The sequence below is a fragment of the Scyliorhinus canicula genome, chromosome 18, assembly GCF_902713615.1.
Source record: "Scyliorhinus canicula chromosome 18, sScyCan1.1, whole genome shotgun sequence".
NCBI classification, from domain to species: Eukaryota; Metazoa; Chordata; class Chondrichthyes; order Carcharhiniformes; family Scyliorhinidae; genus Scyliorhinus; species Scyliorhinus canicula.
Genome location: NC_052163.1, coordinates 72,885,165 through 72,907,919, shown reverse-complemented (window position 1 = coordinate 72,907,919; position 22,755 = coordinate 72,885,165). Strand labels below are relative to the sequence as shown.

The 22,755-nt window shown below is 52.0% G+C and overlaps 1 protein-coding gene across 1 annotated transcript in view; it reads left to right on the top strand.

Moving 5' to 3' along the window:
• LOC119953724 (thymic stromal cotransporter homolog) overlaps nt 1-9,074 on the top strand; it is a 63,547-nt gene extending 54,473 nt beyond the window's left edge. The window contains exon 4 of the mRNA XM_038778272.1: nt 8,686-9,074. Coding sequence (XP_038634200.1) covers nt 8,686-8,815 — 130 coding nt within the window. The 3' untranslated portion in view covers nt 8,816-9,074. The remainder of the gene's footprint in view (nt 1-8,685) is intronic.
• The last annotated feature ends 13,681 nt before the right edge of the window (nt 9,075-22,755 follow it).

Here is a 22,755-nt window from a genome sequence, read left to right as displayed (position 1 = left end):
GAGTTCTAGGCGTCCGGGCTTGAGCGCTGCTTCCATGATTTCTTCGACTGTTTCCTGAGTATATTAAATTGTTGGAACCAACAATTCTACGGACACGTGCTTGTAGGATTAGAATAGCGGTTTTAATATACTCACAACAGAGCCAGCCTATTAGCCATTGAACTTTCGGTGAACTGGCCGGCTGACCATGTGGCACTGAGCTTTTATACAGCAGCTTCCGGGGAGGAGTCCTGGGCAGAGCCAAGGGAGAAGCCCATACAACTCGAGCATTCCCAGAACTACTCCCCTGGAGGACAGGTAGTGCAACTGCACTAACAATACAGACACATCTATATACAGATTACAATCCGGTGTGAATTACATTCACCACACTGTGCGCTAATGGAGTCTCAGTGAGAGGACTGTGTGTTAATGGAGTCTCAGTGAGGGGACTGTGTGTTAATGGAGTCTCAGTGAGGGGACTGGGAGCTAATGGAGTCTCAGTGAGGGGACTGTGCGCTAATGGAGTCTCAGTGAGGGGACTGTGCGTTAATGGAGTCTCAGTGAGGGGTCTGTGCGTTAATGGAGTCTCAGTGAGGGGACTGTGCGCTAATGGAGTCTCAGTGAGGGGACTGTGCGCTAATGGAGTCTCAGTGAGGGGACTGTGCGTTAATGGAGTCTCAGTGAGGGGGCTGTGAGCTAATGGAGTCTCAGTGAGGGGACTGTGCGTTAATGGAGTCTCAGTGAGGGGATTGTGCGTTAATGGAGTCTCAGTGAGGGGACTGTGCGCTAATGGAGTCTCAGTGAGGGGACTGTGCGCTAATGGAGTCTCAGTGAGGGGACTGTGCGCTAATGGAGTCCGAATGAGGGGACTGTGCGTTAATGGAGTCTCAGTGAGGGGACTGTGCGTTAATGGAGTCTCAGTGAGGGGACTGTGCGTTAATGGAGTCTCAGTGAGGGGACTGTGCGTTAATGGAGTCTCAGTGAGGGGACTGTGCGTTAATGGAGTCTCAGTGAGGGGACTGTGCGTTAATGGAGTCTCAGTGAGGGGACTGTGCGTTAATGGAGTCTCAGTGAGGGGACTGTGTGTTAATGGAGTCTCAGTGAGGGGGCTGTGCGCTAATGGAGTCTCAGTGAGGGGACTGTGCGTTAATGGAGTCTCAGTGAGGGGACTGTGCGTTAATGGAGTCTCAGTGAGGGGACTGGGAGCTAATGGAGTCTCAGTGAGGGGACTGTGCGTTAATGGAGTCTCAGTGAGAGGACTGTGTGCTAATGGAGTCTCAGTGAGGGGACTGTGCGTTAATGGAGTCTCAGTGAGAGGACTGTGTGCTAATGGAGTCTCAGTGAGAGGACTGTGCGCTAATGGAGTCTCAGTGAGGGGACTGTGCGTTGATGGAGTCTCAGTGAGGGGACTGGGAGCTAATGGAGTCTCAGTGAGGGGACTGGGAGCTAATGGAGTCTCAGTGAGAGGACTGTGCGTTAATGGAGACTCAGTGAGGGGACTGCGCGTTAATGGAGTCTCAGTGAGGGGACTGTGTGTTAATGGAGACTCAGTGAGGGGGCTGTGCGTTAATGGAGTCTCAGTGAGGGGACTGTGTGTTAATGGAGTCTCAGTGAGGGGCCTGTGAGCTAATGGAGTCTCAGTGAGGGGACTGTGTGTTAATGGAGTCTCAGTGAGAGGACTGTGCGTTAATGGAGACTCAGTGAGGGGACTGTTGGAACCAACAATTCTACGGACACGTGCTTGTAGGATTAGAATAGCGGTTTTAATATACTCACAACAGATCCAGCCTATTAGCCATTGAACTTTCGGTGAACTGGCCGGCTGACCATGTGGCACTGAGCTTTTATACAGCAGCTTCCGGGGGAGGAGTCCTGGGCAGAGCCAAGGGATAAGCCCCATCCAACTCGAGCATTCCCAGAGCTACTCCCCTGGAGGACAGGTAGTGCAACTGCACTTACAATACAGACACATCTATATACAGATTATAATCCGGTGTGAATCACATTCACCACATTCACCCCCTGTGAAAAAATCGAGTCCAGCGGGGGTGGTGGCTCACAGAGTTAGTCTGTCCGGTGGACGAATTGTTCTTTTCGATCTGCGGAGCACCGGGGTTGCAGCCTCTTGCGGTGGCTGGGTGGGTGTTGAGAGCTGGGGTACGATGGCAGACTCCGGGGCGAGTTTCGTCCAAACTTCATACACCTCTGGCTCGACCGGAGACTGGGGGCGCTGGGGGCGGGCTGGTGCTGGCGCGTGGAACAGGCGGGGTGAGCCTGCGGGATCGGGGGCGCGAGGGGGCGGCAGCATAGGGAACGGGGTAAGGGGTTCCTCAGCGGGGGTAGGGGTGGGGCTGGATCCAGCGGGTGCCAGGTCCCGAAGGGATACTGTGTCCTGGCGACCGTCCGGGAACTCCACGAATGCGTACTGGGGGTTGGAATAGAGGAGGCTCACCTTTTCAACAAGGGGGTCAGTTTTGTGCCCCCTGACGTGCTTCCTCAGGAGGACCGGGCGTGGTGTCCTCAGCCACGCCGGAAGTGAGACCCCCGTGGTAGTGCCCCTAGAAAAAATGAAGAGTCGCTCGTGAGGGGTTTGATTTGTAGCTGTACAGAGGAGGGATCTGATTGCGTGGAGCGCGTCTGGGAGGACTTCTTGCCATTGGGAGACTTGGAGTTTTCTAGACCGGAGGGTCAGTAGGACGGTCTTCCAGACCGTCGCGTTCTCCCTCTCCACCTTCCCGTTCCCCCTGGGGTTGTAACTAGTATCCCTGCTCGAGGCAATGCCCTTGTCGAGCAGGTACTGACGCAGCTCGTCGCTCATAAAGGACGAACCCCGGTCACTGTGTACGTAGCTGGGGAAACCAAACAGGGTGAAGATGCTATGCAGGGCCCTAATGACTGTGTGGGAGGTCATATCAGGGCATGGAATGGCGAAAGGGAATCGGGAGAACTCGTCGATGATGTTGAGGAAATAAATGTTTTTGTTAGTGGAGGGGAGTGGCCCTTTGAAATCGATCGCAAGGCGTTCAAAGGGCCTAGAAGCCTTGACCAGGTGGGCCCTGTCTGGTCTATAGAAGTGTGGTTTGCACTCTGCACAGATCGGGCAGTCCCTGGTGACCACTTTTACCTCCTCGTTGGAGAAAGGCAGGTTTCAGGCTCTGATGTAGTTGGCGAGCCGGGTAACCCCTGGATGGCAGAGATCAACGTGGATGGCTTTCAGACGGCTGATCTGCGCGCTGGCGCATGTCCCGCGGGATAGGGCATCCGAGGGCTCGTTGAGCTTCCCCGGTCGATATTTAATATCGTAACTATAGGTGGAGAGTTCGATCCTCCACCGAAGGATTTTATCATTTTTTATTTTGCCCCTTTGCGAGTTGTCAAACATAAAGGCAACCGATCGTTGGTCGGTGATGAGGGTGAACCTCCTACCTGCGAGGTAGTGCCTCCAGTGACGAACAGCCTCCATGATGGCTTGTGCTTCCTTCTCGGCTGAGGAGTGTCGGAGTTCGGAAGCGGAGAGGGTGCGGGAGAAAAATGCAACGGGCCTCCCTGCCTGATTTAAAGTGGCTGCTAGAGCTACCTCTGAGGCGTCGCTCTCAACCTGAAAGGGAGTGGATTCATCCACCGCCCGCATGGCTGCTTTGGGGATGTCCTCCTTGATGCAGCTGAAGGCCTGGCGCGCCTCAGCAGACAGGGGAAATCGTGTGGCCTTAAAGAGTGGGCGGGCTTTGTTCGCATATTGAGGGACCCACTGGGTGTAGTATGAGAAGAACCCCAAGCACCGTTTGAGGGCCTTGGGAAATGAGGGAGGGGGAGTTCTAAGAGTTCTAAGAGCATGCGGTCCGGGTCTGGGCCCAGGACTCCATTTTCCACGACGTAGCCGAGGATGGCCAGTCTGTTTGTGCGGAAAACGCATTTCTCCTTGTTATAAGTGAGGTTTAATTTCTGTGCCGCTTGGAGAAAACGGTGGAGGTTGGCGTCGTGGTCCTGCTGGTCATAGCCGCAGATGGTAACATTGTCCAGATACGGAAACATGGCCCGCAGCCCGTACTGGTCTACCATTCGGTCCATTGCTCGTTGGAACACCGAAACCCCGTTAGTGACGCCGAAAGGGACCCGGGGGAAATGGAAGAGGCGACCATCGGCCTCGAACGCCGTGTAGTGGCGGTCCTCCGGACGGATTGGGAGCTGGTGGTATGCAGATTTCAGATCCACCGTGGAAAATAGCCGATATTGGGCGATCGGATTAACCATGTCTGCAATTCTGGGGAGGGGATACGCGTCTAGGAGCGTAAAGCGATTTATGGTCTGGCTATAGTCGACGATCATGCAAAATTTTTCCCCGGTCTTGACGACCACCACCTGAGCTCTCCAGGGACTATTACTGGCCTCTATGATCCCCTCACTGAGCAGCCGTCGGACCTCCGATCGGATAAAGACCCTATCCTGTAGGCTGTATCGCCTGCTGCGAGTAGCTACTGGCTTGCAATCTGGAGTGAGATTGGCGAAGAGAGGAGGGGGAGAGATGCGCAGTGTGGCTAGGCTGCAGATAGTGAGTGGAGGCAGGGGCCCGCCGAAGCTGAGGGTGAGGCTCTTGAGGTTGCACTGGAAATCCAGGCCTAATAAGAGTGGCGCGCAGACGTCGGGCAGGACATAAAGTTTAAATTTTGAATAACTAGCGCCTTGAATTGTGAGCGTAGCAACGGTACGTCCTTGGACTGAGTGGGAGCCCGAAGCGAGGGCGATAGTTTGGCTCACCGGAAAAATAGAAAGCGAACAGCGTCTTACCAGCTCTGGATGTATAAAGCTCTCGGTGCTCCCGGAGTCAAAGAGGCATGGTGTGCTGTACCCGTTGATCTGGACCTCTGCCATCGAACTTCGTAGGTGCTTGGGGCGGGATTGATCCAGGGTGACTGCGCTGAGTTGCGGGTAGTCGGCGGCTCAATCAGCTGTGCTGGAGTGGCCCCGCGATGACTGCCCTCTGAGTTCGTAGTCGTCAAGGTGAGTTTCAGAGTTTGAAGGGGATGGATCCCAAGATGGCCGCCCCCATGAGTCGCACATGGCCGGCCGCATGGAGGAGGATTGCCAAGATGGCTGCCCCCATGAGTCGCACATGGCCGGCCGCATGGAGGAGGATTACCAAGATGGCCACCCCCATGAGTCGCACATGTCGGGTGGGGGCGGAGTCGGCATACAGGCTGCAGCATTTCGGGGCCTGCAGGCCTGTGAATTCAGGGAACGAGTGCTTTGAGCCATGGGAGGGTTAGAGGCTGGGGCTTTCTTCGCCAGACACACTCTGGCATAGTGTCCTTTTCGCCCGCAGCTGCTGCAGGTCGCGTTACGGGCCGGGCAGTGCTGCCGCGGGTGCTGGTTTTGGCCACAGAAATGGCAGGCTGGGGCAGCCGAGTAGCTGGCTGGGGCAGCAGATTAACTGGCTGGGGCAGCAGAGTAACTGGCTTTGGCAGCGCGGTAGCTGGGGGGCCGTGCGGCACAGGCTTGGGGGGACTGTTGGTCGGGGGTCCACGATGAGGTCGCGGGGTCCGCGGGAAACAAGATGAGGCTGCTGAAGGAGACTTCCATAGTGGTAGCAGCCTCCACAGTAGTATCTAAGTCCTGGACCCCCTTTTCTAGCAGTCTTTGGCGCACATAGTTAGACCTAAGGCCCACCTCGAAAACGCCCCGCACAGCAAGCTCCCTATGTTCAGCCGCGGTAACGGCTTGATAATTACAGTCATTAGAAAGATTGTTCAGTTCCTGTACAAATTCGGCTAGCGTTTCTGTAGGCCGCTGACGGCGGGTCGTAAACACGTGGTGTGCATAAACCTCGTTAATGGGCCTAACGTACATTTTGTCCAATATCGCCAGCGCTGCGGTGTAAGAACCGGCCGGATTTAGCTGTGTGGGGATTCTGTGGCTTACCCTCGCGTGCAGTAGGCTGAGTTTTTGTTCCTCCGTTGTTACGGCGGTGCTGGCTTCTGCCAGGTAGGCCTTAAAACATCTCAGCCAGTGGGAAAAAATTTCCTTAGCCTCTGCATCCTCTGGGTCGAGTTCTAGGCGTCCGGGCTTGAGGGCTGCTTCCATGATTTCTTCGACTGTTTCCTGAGTATATTAAATTGTTGGAACCAACAATTCTACGGACACGTGCTTGTAGGATTAGAATAGCGGTTTTAATATACTCACAACAGAGCCAGCCTATTAGCCATTGAACTTTCGGTGAACTGGCCGGCTGACCATGTGGCACTGAGCTTTTATACAGCAGCTTCCGGGGAGGAGTCCTGGGCAGAGCCAAGGGAGAAGCCCCATACAACTCGAGCATTCCCAGAGCTACTCCCCTGGAGGACAGGTAGTGCAACTGCACTAACAATACAGACACATCTATATACAGATTACAATCCGGTGTGAATTACATTCACCACACTGTGCGCTAATGGAGTCTCAGTGAGAGGACTGTGTGTTAATGGAGTCTCAGTGAGGGGACTGTGCGCTAATGGAGTCTCAGTGAGGGGACTGTGCACTAATGGAGTCTCAGTGAGGGGACTGTGTGTTAATGGAGTCTCAGTGAGGGGACTGTGTGTTAATGGAGTCTCAGTGAGGGGACTGTGCGCTAATGGAGTCTCAGTGAGGGGACTGTGCACTAATGGAGTCTCAGTGAGGGGACTGTGCGTTAATGGAGTCTCAGTGAGGGGTCTGTGCGTTAATGGAGTCTCAGTGAGGGGACTGTGCGCTAATGGAGTCTCAGTGAGGGGGCTGTGAGCTAATGGAGTCTCAGTGAGGGGACTGTGCGTTAATGGAGTCTCAGTGAGGGGACTGTGAGTTAATGGAGTCTCAGTGAGGGGTCTGTGTGTTAATGGAGTCTCAGTGAGGGGACTGTGCGCTAATGGAGTCTCAGTGAGGGGACTGTGCGTTAATGGAGTCTCAGTGAGGGGACTGTGCGTTAATGGAGTCTCAGTGTGGGGACTGTGCACTAATGGAGTCTCAGTGAGGGGATTGTGCATTAATGGAGTCTCAGTGAGGGGTCTGTGTGTTAATGGAGTCTCAGTGAGGGGACTGTGCGTTAATGGAGTCTCAGTCAGGGGACTGTGCGTTAATGGAGTCTCAGTGAGGGGAATGTGCGTTAATGGAGTCTCAGTGAGGGGACTGTGAGCTAATGGAGTCTCAGTCAGGGGACTGTGCGTTAATGGAGTCTCAGTGAGGGGACTGTGCACTAATGGAGTCTCAGTGAGGGGACTGTGCACTAATGGAGTCTCAGTGAGGGGACTGTGCGTTAATGGAGTCTCAGTCAGGGGACTGTGCGTTAATGGAGTCTCAGTCAGGGGACTGTGCGTTAATGGAGTCTCAGTGAGGGGACTGTGCACTAATGGAGTCTCAGTGAGGGGACTGTGCGTTAATGGAGTCTCAGTGAGGGGACTGTGCACTAATGGAGTCTCAGTGAGGGGACTGTGAGCTAATGGAGTCTCAGTGAGAGGACTGTGCGCTAATGGAGTCTCAGTGAGGGGACTGTGCGTTAATGGAGTCTCAGTGAGGGGACTGTGAGTTAATGGAGTCTCAGTGAGGGGACTGTGCACTAATGGAGTCTCAGTGAGGGGACTGTGAGCTAATGGAGTCTCAGTGAGGGGACTGTGTGTTAATGGAGTCTCAGTGAGGGGACTGTGAGCTAATGGAGTCTCAGTGAGGGGACTGTGCACTAATGGAGTCTCAGTGAGGGGACTGTGCGTTAATGGAGTCTCAGTGAGGGGACTGTGCGTTAATGGAGTCTCAGTGAGGGGACTGTGCACTAATGGAGTCTCAGTGAGGGGACTGTGCACTAATGGAGTCTCAGTGAGGGGACTGTGCGTTAATGGAGTCTCAGTGAGGGGACTGTGCGCTAATGGAGACTCAGTGAGGGGACTGTGCGTTAATGGAGTCTCAGTGAGGGGACTGTGCGCTAATGGAGTCTCAGTGAGGGGACTGTGCGTTAATGGAGTCTCAGTGAGGGGACTGTGCGTTAATGGAGTCTCAGTGAGGGGACTGTGCGTTAATGGAGTCTCAGTGTGGGGACTGTGCGTTAATGGAGTCTCAGTGAGGGGACTGTGAGCTAATGGAGTCTCAGTGAGGGGACTGTGTGCTAATGGAGTCTCAGTGAGGGGACTGTGCGTTAATGGAGTCTCAGTGAGGGGACTGTGCGTTAATGGAGTCTCAGTGAGGGGACTGTGCGCTAATGGAGTCTCAGTGAGGGGACTGTGCGTTAATGGAGTCTCAGTGAGGGGACTGTGCGTTAATGGAGTCTCAGTGAGGGGACTGTGCGTTAATGGAGTCTCAGTGAGGGGACTGTGCGTTAATGGAGTCTCAGTGAGGGGACTGTGCGTTAATGGAGTCTCAGTGAGGGGACTGTGCACTAATGGAGACTCAGTGAGGGGACTGTGAGCTAATGGAGTCTCAGTGAGGGGCCTGTGAGCTAATGGAGTCTCAGTGAGGGGACTGTGCGTTAATGGAGTCTCAGTGAGGGGACTGTGAGCTAATGGAGTCTGAATGAGGGGACTATGCGCTAATGGAGTCTCAGTGAGGGGACCTGGTGGGCTTTGGGGAGAATGCTGGGCAGTGGGATTAGATTGGGAGAGAGTTGGTTAGTTTTCATGTACAATGGACTGAGTGGCCCCGTTCTGTGCTGTAAGAGTGTGTGGAATAGACATTGACAATTGTTTAATATGTCTGTATTTTATTCTCCAGGGTTTACAGCTGGAGACTGAACAAGACGGATTACAGCCAGATTCCTGGCACTGACTGCGCAGAGAGACTGGGCAGAGAGGAACTGAATGATTTCAGTGATGAGTGCTCTACATCGTCCGTCTCAGATTAGGCTGCCACAACGAGCCTGTCACAGGGACCATCACCCCAATGTAAATACACTCAACAGACCGATACAAGAGGGTTAAAGGTCCAGAGAGCAACAGGAGGCTGGATCAGTAGAAATTCTCAGTTCTAGGCCTCAAAGTGAAAGCTTTTGTTGCATTGACTCCAGCTCGGAGTGGAACCTCGAGGTTTGGAGACCTTTATAAATTGTGTTTTGGGAATGGGAATGTAATTGGAATACCAAGTCCAGAGCATTTTGAACAAATCATCTTTTGTTGTTTTTTATTTCTTTTTGTTCTCTTCACTTTGGGTGGTGCAGACTGCTTATTCCAGGGTGTTGTGCGAGTTGTCTTCTGAGGCAAGAAAATTTGGTTTTACAGCTTTAAGTATTTTGTTTTCAATTTTTGGGCATTTCCCTTTTAAGTAGGCGTAGTCCGGATGCTCAGACGTCATGACGCTCGTGACGTAATGCGTAGGAAGCAATTGCGCATGCGCAAATCGGCCTTCCTTTACCGTGCAGTTTTGTGTCCAATGCGCATAACGATCCGCGACCAAAACGTTTCGCGACTGCGCCTGCGCGGCTTGCGCATGCGCATAACGATCCCAAACGCAAACTTTTTTAAACTGTGCCTGCGCGACTGGCGCATGCGCAGAACGATAAACGGGTGATTGTAACTGCGCATGCGCGGCTTCCGTTTCCTGCGCATGTGCAGACGCAGTTTGTAGTTCTTTGTCTGCCCGAAACTGCAAAATGTGGTCTGACGCCATTTTACCATGGATTTCAGCGTTTTTTCTTTCTGAAAGTTGTAAGTTATTTCTCTTTTTGATCTGTACTTTTCTTGACTGAACCTTTTCTGTTCTGATTTTGATTGTTTGAGTTTTGCATCACTCAGTCTCTGTGCAGTTTGGCCTCTGAGCATACCGTGCTGTTCAAATTCCTTACAGTACTCTTCAAATTTGTTTAGTGTTGTTTGTAAGCTGTTGCTGTCTTCATCTTTTGAGTATTTAAATCCATTATATACTTTCCTAGCTTCATGTCCTGCGATGAGCATTGCTATTTTAATTTAATCTGAGGCTGCTGCTAAATCATTAGCTATGATATATAAATCGAACCATTGTTTAAACATTTTCCAGACATTTCTTACATTGCCAGTCGTGTCCAGCTGAGGTGGATGTCCAAGCCACATCCTCGAATTAGCGATGTCTTCCCAAGTCGAATTTCCAGTAGGAGATTTCCATGCCATTTTGTTCTTTCTGTATCTGCAGCTGAGTTGTCCTGCAGTAAGCGTCTGAAGCCACTCTTGGTACCATGTGTTGTTCCTCGTGTCTTAATAAAGCTCGTAGTCTCAAATGTGGAGAAGATGCTTTATTGTGAATGTGTTCTCTCTTCAGAGCTTAGCTTACGGCTACCTCAAATGCTGCCTGCTTGTGTGTCTGTGTCCTGCTACCAGTTCTGCCTTCCGTGAAGTGTGTCGTCACTTCCTGTCCCTGTGTATATATAGCTCTCCCGTGCTCCCTCTAGTGCTTGCTCAGTTGTATTGCATCTACTCAGATCTACGATCACCACAATTTCTCCGTTAAAAGTTCCCGAATTATCAAAATGGGATCATTCAAAAAAAATTTCAAGCTGTCAGATCTTCCTCAAACAGCAACAGATTCACAACGGTTGTTTAAGGTGGAAATCCTTACGTTGTCCACGCTGATATGTGACTCCTGAATGGTGGCAGACTGCTGGAGTGACCTCACAAATGCTTCTGTTCTTTAGAACCACTCCGAGCAACGAGGGAGTGGAGTAAATGCCAATCCTCATCGGTAAGGCCCACATCCTGGGGAAGATGATTCATCAGCCGGAGCGATAATAACATTTTGATGCACTGTTTGTGAACTTTCTCAAATATTACACTGTATTGAAGTGAAGTGAAGTGAATTAATTCCCTTGTAACTCACTGTTTGTTTGCTCAATGGCTTTGATTGGTTCATATGAGAGCTAAATACTCCCAGATTTTGTAATAACAATTTGTGCCATTGAGGTCTCCTTACCCCCAACCTTGCAGTTCACATTCCAAGCATTGAGCTTACTGCTGACAGCGTAAACACTTTTGATTCTGGGCTGCTGGCCACAACCACATCCTTTTTGAAAACAGAAATTTTCACTCCCACTTCCTGGTCCCGTCCAGTAAAGTCTGAATTTCCCAGCAGAGTAAAAGGCAGCAGATCGAGCAGGCAATTCAGGAGGTATCCACACTGTAAGAGAATGCCAGTGGAATTGTCGCTTGTACTGTATATACTTCACATTGAGGGAGAGTAAAGACTGAGCCAGCTAACAATGTCACAGAAACATAGAGAATAGCTGCAGGAAGTGGCCATTCGGCCCTTCGAGTATGCTCCGCCATTCATTATTATCACGGCTGATCATCCAACTCGACAGCCTGATCCCCCATATCCTTTGATATCCCCTCCAACCCCAAGTACTCTTTCTAACTGCTTCTTGGAAACATCAGCGTTTTGACCTCAACTTCTTTCTGTGGTAGAGAATTCCACAGGCTCGCCCCATTCTCTGGGTGAAGGAATTTCTCATCTTAATGGTTTATATCTTATCCTCAAACTACCAACCTTGTACCCTGTTGGAGACCAGTCCTAGGAAGTCCCAGGAATCTTCATTGTACAGAGCAGACCAGTGTCAGATATTATCATTCTATTCTCATGCCACGGCCCAGACTACCAGGCCATGTCCTCTTCCCTCCACTGTGTGTGTTATGGCAGTAGAGGTGTCCCACCAGCAGCTGGTGTGATAACTGGAAGACTTTAGGAATGTTGGATTCTCAATGTTGGACAATTTAAGGGTTAAGAATTAGCCATGAATGACGGAGTAGGCTCGAAGGGCTGAATTGCCTTCTTCTGCTCCTAATTCCAATATTTGTATGTTGAAAGCCTGTAGTTAGAATGTGTTTGACTGCAGTGGTCATGTTTGTTTAAAAATAATTCTGTTTTGCGGGGCCTGGGTGCGTTTAGCAGACAGAAGGTGAAATTGACAATGGAATATGATTTTCAGTCTGGGTTAATGGACTTTGGTTTGACTGGGAAAGCCCATGGGGAGGAAATGTGCTCTGCAGCCTGCAGAGATCATTGGCTGGATTCTCCGCAGCCCCGTACCAAAATCACGTTTGGCACGGGGGCAGAGAATCGACTTTACGTCCGAATCGGGATTTGGGGCTCCCACGATTCTCCCTTCCCTGAAGAATTGCTCATGTGCGAATTACGCGCAGTAGCTGGGGGGCCATTGCCAGAGGCCCTCCCAGCGATACTCCGGTCCCGACCAGCCAAATTCCCGACGGCGTGGTTCTAACCATGTCTGGCCGGTCGGGACTCAGGCGCAGTGGCTGCGGACTCAGTCCGCGACCGCCCTGGTGGGCGGCGAGGGGTATCAAGCACCAGGGGGGGCCTTATGGGCGGCCAGGGTGGCGATCGGGCGGGTCAGATGGAGCGGCACGGGGCAGATCGGCGGGACCTTCGGGGACCTGAATCTGCAGCCAAGGCTGTGTGAAGCTCCCCGGGTGCCTGCCAGCTCCCTACAGGTACATGAACAAGTCTTTATTTTTGTTCGGAAAGTCTGGGGTGAAGCACTAGCGTTTTTATGCTGGCGTGGGGACTTAGCCCCATTTGTGGAGAATCCAGCCCCATTTGATTTTCAGCATGGGGAGATGAGATCATTGCTGGGTGGAGCTAAGGAATGCAGAGAGACATTTTGAAAGCATCATGAAGGTAGTTGGTGGAGAAAGTCTCGGAGCGAGGAGTTGAATTCTGATCTGCCCAATGCTGAGTCCACAATTCTCTCACAGTAAGATAGATTGCGAGCTGTATATTTATTTTCATGTTGTTTTGCTTTTTTAAATGTTTTCAATTTAGCATGGCCAATCCATCTACCCTACACATCTTTTGGGTTGTGGGGTGAGGTCCACGCAGATTTGGGGAAAATGTTCAAACTCTACTCAGGCGGTGACCGGGGGCCAGGATCGAACCCGGGTCCTTGACGCCGTGAACCAACCCTTTTTTCTTGTTTAATGGGGAATTGAGTAGTAGTGTTTAAGGAGTAATTGTATGCTGTTGTTTTCAGTTGTGAAGTTAAAGGGTTTAATATTGTATTCCCAATGAAGTTATGTTTTAAAAATCCAAAGTCCTATCCCTTCGTGCAATATCTCCTGGAGCGAATCATTCTTTCCGCACAATCTTACAAATAAATTCAAATATTGGGGTCTTGGTCCAGTGTCATAGCCACTGTTCAGGTCTGGTCTGGGATTGTAATACTGGTGGTGGGATCTTCCAGCCCTGTCAATTAATGTTCCTGTTGTCCACACCCTCCATTCCCAGGGAACCCGTGGCGGGGGATTGCCATGAGTGGGACCAAAAGATCCCGTCAAACAGCTGGAAAATCCAGCCATATATATTTCACCGGCCTCCTGTCAGGCTCAATATCACCAGTCAGTTCCCCCTAGAACAGCACAACACAGAGCAAGGCCATTCAGCCCATTGAGTATGTGCCAGCCCTTCCAAAGAACAATCCAGTCAGTCCCAATCTCTGTAGTTCAGTTTTCCTCCTTTTATCCATTTCCTTTTGGATACTATCAGGCAGTTCATGTCAAATGCTAATCACTCGTTAAATAGAAATGTTTTCTCGGGGGAAAATCTTTTTCCAGTTATTTCTTGTTCTTTTGCCAATCTGACATCTCCATCCTAATCAGATACCAACATTTTATCCGTTGGAAACAATTTCTCTTTATTTCCTCTATCTAAGCCCTTCATTATTTTAAACACTCTGGGTGCGATTCTCCGGACTCCTTGTCCTCTTGCTCGAGCGAAACGAGGCCGTGAATAGCGGGAGAGGCTGAAAACGAGAACCGCGCCAGGCGCCAGTTTGTGATACAACCAGCCCGCTCCCATCGGCAAAATCGGGATCTCGCTGTAGCGTGGCCAGAAAACAATTATCACCACTTTAGCCCTATTTCCATACAATCAACGGGAGCGACCCCATTTCCAACCACCTTCCATGATTCATCGGTCTCCCCAGCAAGTGGTCACGTGGCGCTGATTAGTACTCCTTTTGAAAAACAGGAAGGGCTTCTGTGAGGAGCCGAAGAAGTGAGCAGCCATCTTTGCTCACAGGCAAAGAGCCCGGCGGTGCTGGGCTTGCCAACCCAGTGCCTGGTGGGGGTTGGGGGACCCTCTGCTGGGGGGGGGGGGGGGGGGGGGGGGGGGGGGGGGGGGCGGACCTCCACAGGGGTGAGCCGCCATGGGAGGGTTGCTGGGGAGGCTCTGGCAGGGGGGGGCATTCACACGCGGCATCAGCATGCCAACCTGTGGATCGTGTGCACGTGTTCCTGGGGCAACACTTTTCCCTGCCTGTCTGCCCACCAACCACCCACAACCCCCACCAACTGCCGAGACCTCTGGCCGTGCGGATGAAGGCTACTTTAATAGGGAATTGGCAACCGTGGTTATGTGAGCCAAGTAAATTCCTGTGGGTGGGCGGGCCATGTAGCATATGGTGAGTTATTGCCTGGCCTCCTAATTAGACCGTGATGCAGGGACATGGCCTGAACACTGCGGGAGGCAACACCACACATGCAGCAACCAACATCTGAGTCCCAGGGGCTGGGAAACAGCTCCGGGGACATGTCCATGACTGGTGGCTTTGTGAGTGCAATGGAGAAGGGACCAACGCCTGGATGTCTGGGGTATAGGGTCTGGCATCCAGTGAGGGGGGCCTGCTGCGGCTGGGAGGGGGGGGGGGGGCATAAATGGTGGAATGGAGAGTCCTGGGGTGGGAGCCGCTGTTTGTCAATCTAACATCTTCTCCCAATTCCTCACAGATATTGAAAATTATGGGCAGTATTTTGGAGCCCACAGAATCTGCCCTGGTGGTAGTGCTGCTAGGACGGGCAGCCAGATGGCGGAAGCGGCGGCAGCAGCAGCGTCTGTAGATGCTCGAGGCTGCGGACCATGTGCCGGACCTCGCCCCACACCCAGAGGGCCCAGCCACCCATCAGGTCAGGGTGCGACCCAGAGGGGGAGTCCCACGACGGCCCAGAGTGTACAGGCGTCGCTAGTGCTTTGAACAGGTGATGGACAGGGCGTGCCGCAGGAGGCTCCGCCTCAACAAGGAGACAGTGCAGCACCTGTGCCATGTCCTCACAGACTTGGCACCACGTGGAGGAGGAGGACACCTGCTCCCAGTGGCCATCAAGGTCACCCTCGCCCTGAACTTTTACGCCTCAGGATCAATCCAGGGCTTGATTGGGGACTTGCGTGGCATCTCACAGGCCACTGCCCACAGGTGCACCCGACAGATCACGGATGTTTGCCTGGCCGGGAAACTATCTAAGCTTTGACATGGGCCAAGCCCAACAGCATGCCCAGGCAGCAGGATTCTCCATCATTGCCGGGATGCCCCAGGTCCGCAGGCTGATAGACTGGATGCACGTCGCCTTGCTCTCATCGGGGTATCTGGGGGTGCCATGTGTTAACAGAAAGGGGCTCCACTCCCCAAACATGCAGCTGGTGTGCGAGCACTAGATGAAGATCATGCACGTATGTGCATGCTTCCTGGGGAGTCTGCACGACAGCTACATCCTGGCTCTTGGGGATAAGGGGTATGGAGGCCGGAGACAGAAGCAGAGACCTGGTACAATGAGGCCCATGTGGCCACTCGATTGTCATTGAGCGGTGCATCCATCTGCTTAATATGTGGTTCCGATCCCTCGACCTTTCTGGTGCTGTACACGCCCCGGAGGGTCGCCCACTTTGTTGTGGTTTGCTGTGCCCCCCACAACCTGGCAACAGGGTCCTTCCAGGTACAGAATGGGAACCTATCTGGGATCTCTCTGAGCTCAGTGCCCAGATGCATCTGCGCCGACACGGAGGCCCGATATGCACAGACGGTGCAATACATCCATTTCAACGTGGACCGAGCCCACCAGGATGCCCAAGCTGCAAGGGTCACTGGCATTGCCGACGTGCCCCGGGTTCAGGGGGTAATTGCCGGGATGCATGTCACCCTCCGAGCACCTGCTGCTGTCAGGCAGCTCTACACAAATCATTTGATGCAGCTGGTGTGTGACCATCAGACTCGCATCATGCAAGTCTGCATCTGATACCCGGGCAGTGTACACGATGCCTTCATCCTGGCACACTCGATGATTCCCAGCCTCTTCGAGGTGTGTGTCCCCCGGGCTGGGGGTGGGCTCCTGGACGACAGAGGTTATCCACTGCGGCTGTGGCTGATGATGCCTATCCGGAGGCCACAGACCAATGCGGAGATCCGTACACGATGCCTATGCCACGCCCAGGGGCGCGATCAAGCAGCACTTTTACATCCTCAAGATGCGGTTCAGGTGCCTGGACCGCTCTGGAGGCGCCCTCTAGTATGGCACTGGATGGGTTGCCCGCATTGTGGTGGCCTGCTGCATCCTTCACAACATCGTGCAGCAGAGGGGCGATGTCGTGGAGGAGGAAGATGAACATCAGTCCTCGTCTGACGAGAGGGATGTGAGGGAGAACAAGGATGGACAGGACAGGAGGCCGGGTCAGGCACAGGAGGCCGCACAATGTGTGTAGCAGGGCCGACGCACATGGGACGTTCTGTTCACCTCCAGGTTCATCGATTGGGGAGAGGACTGGCCAGGTGCACGGACAATGCATCCCACCCCCATCGTTCCCATACTGCACCCCCCCCCCCCCCTTCCCACCACTAAGGTGTATCCAGGAAGTCTTCTTCATGCAATAGGTAGATAGTCCAACGAGGGAAGGGGCAGTACTGGATCTGGTATTGGGGAATGAGCCTGGACAGGTGGTTGAGGTTTCAGTAGGGGAACATTTTGGGAGTAGTGACCACAATTCCGTATTTAGGGTCTGTTTTAGGGTACTTTTGGACAGGGATGATGGCAACCCTCACGTTAAGGTGCTAAACTAGCGAAAGGCAAATTCCGATAACATTAGACAAAATTGAAGAATTAGGATTGGGTGCGGCTGTTGGATGGTAAATCAACATCGGGAGTCTTTCAAGTGACAGGTTTTTTTTCCAATTAAGGGGCAATTTAGCATGGCCAATCCATCTCACCTGCACAACTTTGGGTTGTGGGGGTGAAACCTATGCAGGCACGAAGAGAATGTGCAAACTCGAAACGGACAGTGACCCAGAGCAGGGATCCGAACCCGGGTCCTCAGTGCCACAGTCCCAGTGCTAACCACAGCACCACATGCCGCCCCTTTCAAGTGACAGTTTAGGATTCAAGAAAGTCACATTCCTGAGAGAACAAAGGATAAATATAGGAATGTAGGATAACGAGGGATATTGTGAACCTCGTCAAAAAGAAAAAGGAGACTTCCGGTGTGGCTACGAAGGAATAAGTCGCACATTTGGTGGCTCCCGCTTTGGTTGGACTTTTGGACTTTTCCCTGATTTTCTACTGGACTTGAATTGTAAAACGGATGACAGAGGCAATTGTGTACTGAATTCCCACATCGGTTCATGGAGAGAAGGACTAGAAGTGCTCATAAAGGCAGCAACAGAAAGGCAGAGAAGGTTTGGGCTGAAGCTGCAGCAGGAGGCAGGATGGCGGAGGACCGGGCCTCTGGTTTGTCGACCCAGCGGTCAACGGAGCAGCTGATGCAAGTTATTCAGGAAGGCTTCGCTAAGCAGAAACGGGACTGCTTGGACCCGATAAAAGAGTCAATTGAGTGGCTGGAGCTTAGATTGGACGCCTGTGGTAAACACCATTGGTCATACACTACGTGTATTACGGTACTGCCATTGTACTACAATCATTACAGTAAATCCCGGCCTGCTGGCTCCACCCAGCAGGCTCTGTATAAAAGTGTACGCTCTCCTGCACTGCCTTCATTCTGGTTCCAGCTGCAGCTGCACAATAAAGCCTCAATAGTTCACCATTTCATCTCGTAATCATTGATGGTACATCAACGCCCAAGATCGGGCGATCCAGAAAGTAGAGAAGGCGCTGGCTGAGCAGGAGGAACATCAAACAGCAGTGGAGGTGGAGGTGGGGATGCTGAGAGACCAACAGAAAAGGCTCCTGGAGAAAGTAGAGGACCTAGAGAATAGGTCCCACCGGCAGAACGTGAGAATCATTGGGCTCCTGGAGGGGTCCGAAGGAGCGGACGCTGGGGCATACATCGCAGACATCTTTGAGAAGCTGCTGGGGGATGGGGCGTTCTCCCGAACCCTTGGAGGTGGACAGGGCTCACAGAGCCCTCTCGAGGATGCCACGAATGGGAGAATTCCCCCCAGGGCAATGGTGATGAGATTCTACAGGTACTTGAATAAGGAGCGTATTCTACAGTGGGCCAAGCAGACACGGAGCTGTAAGTGGGTCAACGGTATCCTGCGGGTTTACCAAGACCTGAGTGTGGAGGTGGCCAGGAGAAGAGAAGGCTTCAACCAGATTAGGTCGATCCTTTTTAAGAAAAAGGTGAAGTTTGGACTGTTGTATCCTGCCCGACTCTGGGTCACGTACGAGGAACTGCACTTCCATATTGAGTCGCCTGAGGACGCGCTGGACTTCGTGAAAAGGAAAGAACTGGTGGTGGACTGCTAACTTTTGAACTTTGCTGCAACGTTCTTGTTTTGTTTTGTTTGTTTTTCTGTTCTTTTTTTAAAGATGTTTCTCATTTTTTGTTTGTAGAAGCTGTTTGTAATGCCTTTTGCATTGATTTGGGACCAGTAGTAGACCTGAGTGAGTTAGGGTTTTCATTTGCACTGTTGGGGGATGGAAGTGAGCTTGTTTAGATCTTGGTGTTTTTCTGTCGGGCAATTATGTGGGGATTGTTTGATTTTGCAGTACGTTTGAATGAGCGGGGGGTGGGAGGGTGGGGGGGTGGCGAGGGAACAATAGGTGGGAGACTATCCGGTGACAGGGATGGGGGCCACCAAGCTAGCTGAGCGGGCTAACTCACTGAAGCGCAGTGGGGAGTGTGCATATGTTTGGTTTAGTAAAGGGGTTGGGTTACAGAGTGTTTTTACTGGGGGGGGGGAGGGGTAAATGTTCTGTTGTTGAGGGAGGGACTTGGGCTAAGGGACAGAGAGGAGGTTGGGGGCGGAGGCTGCCCGGGGGCGGGCCGGTGGCGGCGCGGATCATAGGCTGGAGGCGGGCCCAAAAAAGGGGATGGCTAATCGTCGAAGGGGGGGGGGGGGGCAATGAGCCCCCCCCCAACTAGGATGATCACCTGGAATGTTCGAGGGTTAAATGGGCCGGTCAAGAGGACACGTGTTCGCACATCTTAGGGGACTGAAGGCGGACGTGGTAATGTTGCAGGAGACGCACCTTAGAGTAACTGACCAGATTAGATTGAGGAAAGGCTGGGTCAGTCAGGTCTTTCACTCGGGACTAGACTCAAAGACTGGGGGGGTCGCGATCCTGATCAATAAGCGGGTGGTGTTTGAGGCGGGTAGAATAGTTTCGATGTGGGAGGTCGGTACATTATGGTCAGTGGGAAACTGGAGGGGGAGCAGGTGGTATTAGTAAATGTGTATGCGCCAAATTGGGATGATGTGAAGTTTATATAGAGAACGCTGGGGAAGATACCGGACCTGGACTCGCACAGGTTGGTCATGGGAGGGACTTCAACACAGTTATTGACCCTGGCTTGGACCGGTCAAGCTCGAAAATGGGCAGGGTGCCAGCAATGGCAAAGGAACTAAAAGGGTTCATGGAGCAGATGGGGGAGGGGGGGGGGGGGGGGGGGGGTGGATCCATGGAGATTTGCGCAGCCGAGGGTGAAGGAGTTCTCCTTCTACTCACACGTGCACCCCCAGATTGATTTCTTTATTTTGAGCAGGGCCTTACTGGCAGGGGTGGTGGACAAGGGGGACTCGGCAATCACAATGTCAGACAATGCTCCGCACTGGGTTGACCTGCAGGTTAGTAAAGACAGTAACCAGCGCCCGCAATGGAGGTTAGATGTGCAGATAAACGCATGGCTGCAGGGGTGGTGTAGGAGGGAGGGTTTCAGTTGCGTGGATAATTGGAGCACATTCTGGGGAAGGTGGGACCTGTACAGGCAGGATGGTTTGCACCTGAACCAGAGGGGCACCAATATCCTGGGAGGGAAATTTGCTACGGCTCTTCGGGGGGGGAGGTTTAAACTAATTTGTCAGGGGGATGGTAAAACGAGCTGTAGTACTGGGTAATGAATCGGGCCAAGTGTTAGATTTGTTTGTGGGAGAGCACTTTGGAGATAGTGACAACAATTTGGTGTCTTTCACTATTGCAATGGAGAGGAATAGGGCCATACGGCAGGGCAAGGTTTATAATTGGGGGAGGGGTAATTATGACGCAATTAGGCAAGAATTAGGGAGCATAAGATGGGAACAGAAACTGTCAGGGAAAGGCATAAATTAAAAGTGGAGCTAGTTCAAGGAACAAATACTGCGTGTCCTTGATAGGTATGTCCCTGTCAGGCAGGGAGGAAATGGCCATATGAGGGAACCATGGTTCACAAAAGAGGTTGAATGTCTTGTCAAGAGGTTGAATGTCTTGTCAAGAGGAAAAAGGAAGCGTATGTAAGGATGAGAAAACAAGGTTCAGTTGGGTCGCTTGAGGGTTACAAGGTAGCAAGGAATGAGCTAAAAAAAGAGCTTAGGAGAGCTAGGAGGGGGCATGAGAAGTCCTTGGTGGGTCGGATGAAGGAAAACCCCAAGGCTTTTTACTCTTATGTGAAAAATAAAAGAATGACCAGGGGGAGGTTAGGGCTGGTCAAGGATAGTAGTGGAAAATATGCATGGAGTCAGAAGAAATAGGAGAGGCGTTGAATGCATACTTTGCTTCAGTGTTCTCCAAGGAGAGGGGCCATGTTTTTGAGGATGAGAGTGTGATACAGGTGGGTAGGCTGGAGGAGGTAGACGTTCTGAGGGAAGATGTATTAGCAATTTTGAAAAACCTTAAGGTCGACAAGTCCCCTGGGCCAAATGGAATATATCCAAGGATTCTTTGGGAGGCAAGGGATGAGATTGCAGAGCCTTTGGCTTTGATCTTTGGGTCCTCACTGCCCATGGGGATAATGCCAGAGGACTGGAGAGTGGCGAATGTTGTTCCTCTGTTCAAGAAAGGGAATAGGAACAACCCTGGTAACTATAGGCCGGTTAATCTTACTTTGGTGGTCGGTAAGTTAATGGAAAAGGTCCTGAAGGATAGGATTTATGACCATTTGGAAAGATGCAGCTTAATCCGGGATAGTCAACACGGATTCGTTGACTACACGGATTGTCTTGCCTCACAAATTTGATTGAATTCTTTGAGGAGGTAACTAAGTGTGTAGACGAAGGTAAAGCAGTTGATGTCGTATACATGGATTTTAGTAAGGCGTTTGATAAGGTTCCCCAAGTTCGGCTCCTGAAGTAAGTGGGATAGAGGGAAATTTGGCCAATTGGTTAAGTAACTGGCTATCACATAGAAGATAGAGGGTGGTGGATGGAAAATTTTCAGACTGGAGGCCAGTTACCAGCGGTGTACCACAGGGATCAGTGCTGGGTCCTCTGTTATTTGTGATTTTTATCAATGACTTGGAGGAGGGGCTGAAGGGTGGGTCAGTAAATTTGCTGATGACACCAAGATTGGTGGAGAAGTGGATGAGGTGGAGGGCTGTTGTAGGCTGCAAAGAGACATTGATAGGATGCAGAGCTGGGCCAAAAAATGGCAGATGGAGTTTAACCCTGATAAGTGCGAGGTGATTCATTTTGGTAGAAAAAATTTGAATGTAGATTACAGGGTCAAGGGCAGGGTTCTGAGGAATGTGGAGGAACACAGAGATCTTGGCGTTCATGTCCACAGATCTCTGAAGGTTGCCACTCAAGTAGATAGAACCGTGAAGAAGGCCTATGGTGTGTTAGCGTTTATTAACAGGGGGCTTGAGTTAAAGAGCTGCTGGGTTATGCTGCAACTGTACATGTCCCTGGTGAGCCCACATTTGGAGTATTGTGTGCAGTTCTGGTCACCTCACTATAGGAAGGATGTGGAAGCATTGGAAAGGGTGCAAAGGGGATTTACCAGGATGCTGCCTGGATTGGAGGATAGGTCTTATTAGGAAAGATTGAAGGAGCTAGGGCTTTTCTCTTTGGAGGGGAGAAGGATGAGAGGTTACTTAATAGAGGTTTATAAGGGGACTTCCGGTTGCGGCTATGCCTGGGTAGGTCGCACGTTCAGCAGCTCCAGCCGTGAACGGACTTTTGGGCCCTCCTAAGGAGCCCCAGCGGCATTTGGACAACGATTCCCAGTGTGGGAAGACGGCAGTGAGGTTCCCCCAGCACTGTATGGAGCGGACCAGGAGCAGCGCGGTCAAAAAAGTGGCTTTAGAGAAGAGAGAACGGGCGCGAAAAAGCAAGATGGCAGCCGGCGGAGATCAGGCAGCGTGGGCCCAGTGGTCACGGGAGCAGCAGGAGTTTTTGAGAACCTGCTTTGCGGAATTGAAGGCGGAGATGTTGGCCCCTATGAAGGCGTCGATTGAAAGGCTGGTAGAGACCCAGAGGATGCAGGGGACAGCGATTAAAGAGATGCAGCAGAAGGCCTCTGATAACAAGGACGAGATCCTGGGCCTGGCGGTGAAAGTGGCGCACGAGGCGCTACATAAAAAATGGCGTGAGAAATTTGAGGATCTGGAATACAGGTCAAGGAGGAAGAATTTGCGGATTCTGGGTCTGGCGGGGGCCTTCCCGCGCTCCCTGGAGCTGGATGGAGCGCACAGAGTCCTGGCGAGGAGGCCGAGGGCGAATGAGCCGCCGAGGGCGATGGTGATGAGGTTTCACCGTTTCACCGACAGGGAGTGTGTCCTGCGATGGGCGAAGAAGGAGCGGAGCAGCAGGTGGGAGAATGCTGAAATTCGAATTTACCAGGACTGGAGCGCAAAGCTGGCCAAGTAGAGGGCAGGATTCAATCGGGCCAA